General features: G+C 37.4%; 1 protein-coding gene across 1 annotated transcript in view; it reads left to right on the top strand.

The window, feature by feature from the left end:
• The window catches only part of LOC106874359 (extracellular matrix protein 3), a 553,132-nt gene that overhangs the window by 266,235 nt on the left and 280,774 nt on the right, over nucleotides 1-6,123 (top strand). Inside the window, exon 2 of the mRNA XM_014922070.2 lies at nucleotides 3,068-3,157. Coding sequence (XP_014777556.1) covers nucleotides 3,068-3,157 — 90 coding nt within the window. The remainder of the gene's footprint in view (nucleotides 1-3,067; nucleotides 3,158-6,123) is intronic.

The raw sequence follows: 6,123 nt of genomic DNA, 5'->3' as shown, positions 1-6,123 counted from the left end.
TATATATATATATATATATATATATATATATGTACAGACACAGGGACACCACACAAATGCACACACACACATGCACACACACACACACACACTCACACACATTTATACCTCATCAATTACTCTGGTGCTAGAATTTCGTTGTGCATATGTGTGCGTGTGTGTGTGTGCCCGCGTGTGTTTGTGTGTATATATGTACAGACACAGGGACACCACATACACAAACACACTCACACATACACACACATTTATACCTCATCAATTACTCTGGCGCTAGAATTTCGTTGTGTATGTGTGGAGCCAGATCTGCTATCCATATGGTTACAATATTTATGATATGCGTCTTTACTGTTCACAGAAATTAACGGAGTGAAAACTCGGCTGTTTTATAATTTATGCATATATGATAAATTTGAAATATATTTGAATACAATATCCAAACTGTTTTCCACACTAATCCAGTGATCCATCCAAAGCTATTAGTAATCTATGAGAATATTACGAGTTTAACTCAATTTGCATTTTACATTAGAAGCTATAAAATTCAAACTAAAAATAGAAGTTAACCAGAGGTAAAGGGGGGGGAGGGAGGAGCCACCTGCAAGATTTACAGATCTTAATACTGTGATAAGATGGATATGATTCATGCTCAGGCTAGAGATGTCTAGTTTGATGCTGTGCCGTTTTAAGGAAGGTAGGGTCCCACAAGTCTTGAGGCCTAATGCTAATAATGTATGCATGTATTCTGTGGCTTGTCTATAAATAAATTCTATAAGGCCTCAGGTAAAGGGTAAAGATCCCCATCGGTCATGAATGACCACAGGATTGCACCTAGAGAGTTCCCCTCCGAGGCACAAGTCCAGGCAAGGTTGTTTATGGAAGACCAGCAGTCACCCATGCACACTAGCCTCCCTTCTCCACGCCACTGATGCATATTTGTATATGTGTATATATATATGTGTGTGTGTGTATGTGTGTGTGTCAAGCTGATACAGCTTGGTACCAGTGACGTCGGAACTCATTTCCACAGCTGAGGGAACTGGTCCAACGTGAAATAAAGTTTAAGTATCTTGCTCGAGAACACAACACACAGCCCGGTCCGGGAACTCAACTCACTACCTCATGATTGTGAGCCCAACGTTCTAACCACTGAACCATGCGAAGGCCTAGTGTATGGCTTTTACCGAAGGTCTATAATATTGATTTCAAATTTTGGTACAAGGCCAGTAATTTGGGGGAATGAGGATAAGTCGATTACATCGACCCCAGTGTTTCACTGATACTCATTTCATAAACTCCGGCAGGATAAAAGGCAAAGTCGACCTCGGTGGAATTTGAACTCAGAGCGTAAAGACGGACGAAATGCCACTAAGCATTTTGCCTGGCGTGATAACGATTCTGCCAGCACACCGCCTTCCGAACGTCTATAAATTTTAGAGGGGCCCCTAAGTTGATACCCGTCATGGAAAAACATTTCAACGAAAGCACATGTTTACGATGCGAGTTCTTTAATCACACTCCTTGTTTATGTTTCCATACGTTGTTTGTGTGTTCGCTTTAATTGCCCCTTGCTTTTCTTCTTAGTTTTTTTTTTTCCTGTTAATTGTAAGTCTGAACTGACTGTAAAGTGTTCCATGGCTCGTGACGTTTGGGCAAACGTTTGTCTAAGCAATGTTAAAATTAACGGTCTGGGTCGGGTGGGGCATATGGACAGCGGCAGTAGAGCACCTGAATAAATGATTTATAGTTATTAGCTTACGCACATTTTTGTTCATATGTATCATCATCGTGATCGGCGCTGTCGTCATCATCATCATCAGCAGTATCATCATTATTATCATTATTCTCGTCGTCGTCATCTTCGTCATTATTGATGTCGTTCTTGTAGTTATAGTAATGTTGTTGTTATTGTGACAGGTACTACGTGTAGCGTAACATCATTGTTTTAACGAACAGAAGAATTTGCGAGTCGGTTTCGATTCACCTCCAATGTCAGAAATCTTTTTACGTACGTCGTACATAAATTTTCAAATAACGAAGTATTAGCGCCACAACTGCCCACATCCCGTCTTTTACAACTTCTAAATTATTGTGGTGGAATCGGTAAAGCTCCAGTTGAAGTATCTGCGATTTAGATATGTGCCTTTACATTTCGATTTTGAATTCTCCTACAGATTCCTCGTTATACTTTAACCCCCCTCAGGGTCGTTACAACAATGACCTCTCAAGTAACGAAATCAATATAATCTAGTGTTTCTGCACACCCACCATCCCACCACTAAAATTGGAGAACCATTTTAAGAACAATTATTATTGGGTAGAAGAGTGGTTGCTTGACAAAGGGCGATAGATTGGCGGAATCACTAGAGTGTCAGAAAAAATAACTTGCGATAATTGTTCTGGCTCTGTACAATCTGAGTTCAAATTCTGCCGAAGTTAACTTCGCTTTCTATCTCTCCGGGTGTTAAGTTAAAGTACTCGTCAAGTACTTGGGTTGATGATATTGACTAAACCCCTTACCTGAAAGTGCTGGCCTTGTGCCTTAATAAGAAATTACCATTATTATTATTATTATTATTATTATTATTTGGCGGTGAGCTGGCAGAATTGTTACCGCACCGGAAAAATGCTTAGCGGCATTTCGTCCGTCCTTACGCTCTGAGTTCAAATTCCGCCGAGTTTGACTTTGTCTTTCATCCTTTAGAGGGGGGGGGCATGAAAATAAGTACCAGTTACGTACTGGGGTGACTCATCCCCCTCCCTCAAAGTTTTGGGCCTTGTGCCAATAGTAGAAAGGATTATTGTTTGGCGGCGAGCTGGCAGAATCGTTAGCACGCCAGACAAAATGCTTAGTAGAATTTTACACGTCTCTACGTTCTGAGTTCATATTCTGCCAAGGTTAACTTTGCCTTTCAACCAGTCAAGTACTGGGGTCGATGAAATCGACTAACCCCTTCCCCCAAAGTTTCAGGCCTTGTGCCTTTAATGGAAAAGATTATTATTATTATTATTATTATTATTATTGTTATTATTATTATGTTATTATATTTCTATTTTTGTTTCATTCCAGCTGACATAAATGCCAGAAATATACGTTATGTTCTTAATCCGGAATCAAACGCCACAAATGACAATTTCTTCTTCAACATCGTTGATAAAGGTAAGGAACTTAGCTTGTCTTTTGTTAATGTTATTGTTGTTGTTATTATTGTTGCTGATTTGGTTTTGTGTGTGCTAAAGCAAAGAAGTTCTGTTCATTTTGATAGAATATTTTATTTTCAGTCCACTTATTTCTTGGCAGTTCCATCATTGATATCACCAAAAGATTTCGACACTAACATTGCTGAAACCTATTATATCTGTTTGTACCTTTGATTTGGCACTGAGAACAGAAGAAAAAACAAGAGCTATAAAAAAAATCAAAAGAAAAACAGAAAAAGTCGAAGATTTGTGAATTAAGATCTTGGAGTTTATCATATTCTTAGTTTGTTTCTTTTGTTGTAACCACGTTAGAGAAATATCTTTTATGAATATAATTTTCTTCAGAATATGTTTTCGCTTTAATGGTTCAGTGAATTTTTTTTATGAAACACAAACTTTGGGCGTTCATATTCAAATTAGAGTTTGTTCGGATTAGAATTTTTAGTTTTTGACCTGCTTCCGTAGAATGAGAGAAATAATAGAGAGGCGGGCTAAATGGCTTGCAGTGTTTAGTTATGTCTCTTTACGTTCTGCGTTCAACTCAAGCCAAGGGCGAATTCACCTAAGGTTGATAGAATAAAGTACCGTTTAAGGACCGGGTTCCAGCTAATCAACTTATTCTCCACCTATGAAATTTGTGGCCTCATACCAAGGCTGGAAATCAATATTAGTTTTACTACTACTACTATTTTTTTTTCGGCGATGAAGACGCCGAGCTCTCAGAATCGTTTACGCGCTAAACTAAATGCTTAACGATATTTCTTCCGGCTTTTACATTCTGAATTTAAATACTAAAGTCGACTTTGCTACTCATCCTTTCGGGGTCAATAAAATAAGTACCAGTTGAGTACTGGGTCGCTGTAATCGACTAGATCCCTCCCTGAAAATTATTGTCTTTGTGCCTATAATAGAAAGTTAAGGCGGCGAGCAGCTAGCAGAATCGTTACCGCACCATTTCTGGTTTAGCAGCATTTTTTTCCAGTTTTACGTTTTGAATTGAAGTGCCTCCGAGGTCGACTTTGCCTTTCCGCCTTTCGAAGTCAATAAAATAACTATCGGGGATTAATATAATCTACTAGATACCCAACCGCCCACCGCTCTCAAAATTTCGAGCCCTGTGCCAATAATTGAAATAATTATTAGTGCGATGGATTACAAAATTGTCACTACTAAATTATACTTCATACCGCATTGTTTGTAATATGTCAGACCTATAGCATTAGCTGTTAGAAGATTTATTATTATGGATTAACTGTGAGCATGGGATATCTATTAGACATTGTTTTTATCAGACATAGATCTATAAAAATTCTCAGTAAACAAATCGATTGGACCAAACGATATTAATAACCAGAAGCTATTAATAATTCAACTGTTAAAGCCGACTTATTGAACACATCTGTTAGAGTCAGTCTTAAGAGATCTAGTACATCTAATTTATTTCGTCAGTAATTGATTTCTTACACGTTGTTAAATATATTGTACCGACAAGCCTGTTCTAGACCCCGCGAGGCCTAGGACACTGAAGTTTTTGTGGACCCCCTCAGACACAAAAATTAAAATACACGTCAACTTGCCAAATTTACACATCAAAGTTCGTTTATTGCATGTAATTGAAATTGACATGTTATTCATACTTTCAAAGGTTAAATGCCAAGAAGATAAAAACTTACCATAAAGTCAAGTACATAAAAGTTACATAGAAAAATACATAAATACTCGAATGTTATCTCAGTTATTAAAATATGCCAAAACTAACGAGGGGCTGCCACAGAGGTTTTAGCAAATGCCAAGTTCGAATTCACTTTTTATCAACGCTTCTATGGTCGATAAAATAAGTATCAATCAAGTACAGGGCCCACTTAATCAACTATTTGTCCGCTTTTTAAGAGATGTGTGACCTCATACCAGTTTAGGCCCAAATGTACCAAATTAAGTGAACAATGCTGGATACTAAAGAATACATTTGACTTCAAGTTCTGTTCAAACTTACTCATATACTCGGCAAACTTGCATCAGGCAAGTGATTCAGAAGTGGGACCATCTCTTGTAAGGGAACCCAGGGCATCTGTTTCTTTTGCACCCCTAAAAATTTTGGCTTCGATTGTACCCAATGGAAATCAAATTGTAGAAAATAGAAAACATCAACTTTTTTAGAATCCATTATGTCACAAAACATGCAACTGGTACTTAATTTATCGACCCCGAAAGGATGAAAGGCAAAGTCGACCTCGGTGGAATTCGAACTCAGAACGTAAAGACAGACGAAATACCGCTAAGCATTTCGCCCGGCGTACTAACGATTCTGCCAGCTCGTCGCCTAGGATTGTTAAGGTAATACTGTTATAACAGTGGAAGTTAGATAGGCGGGCGGAAATGGCAAAGAAGTCAGTTTAAAGACAGAATGGAAATGGGAGAAAAGGTGGTTGTAGTGAATGAAATGAATAGAATGAAATGTGGGTTTTGAGTGATTACGGTGTTCACAAAGTAACAATAACAGCGAACTTTTGTTTTTTATTGAAAATATACCAGCAATTTTTAACATCCAATTTTAATTTTAAATTATTCCAAAAAGACTTTTGACTATACATATGAATAAATTTATGTCATGATAGTTATACCCGCACACATTCACACAGACATCATTCACATATACATACAGGCATACATAGTCACATTATGGTAAACACAAGTTTATATCATTTGTTCCCTACGTACGTTTCATCATTGTAGTTATTTGTAACCACTGCATCGGATATGGATATATATATATATATATATATACGTGCGTACAGAAAGTGCAACTGTTTTCCATTGAGGGCTTATATGCCGTAATATTAGACTATTTTCTTTAGTCATCACACAGTGATCGCTTGACAAGCTTGTAAAGTATTATTATTATTATTAATATATATATATATATTT

This window comes from Octopus bimaculoides, chromosome 2 (genome assembly GCF_001194135.2).
Source record: "Octopus bimaculoides isolate UCB-OBI-ISO-001 chromosome 2, ASM119413v2, whole genome shotgun sequence".
Classification (NCBI taxonomy): Eukaryota; Metazoa; Mollusca; class Cephalopoda; order Octopoda; family Octopodidae; genus Octopus; species Octopus bimaculoides.
Note: the sequence above shows the minus strand (reverse complement) of the source record. Positions and strands in the feature narration are given on the sequence as shown.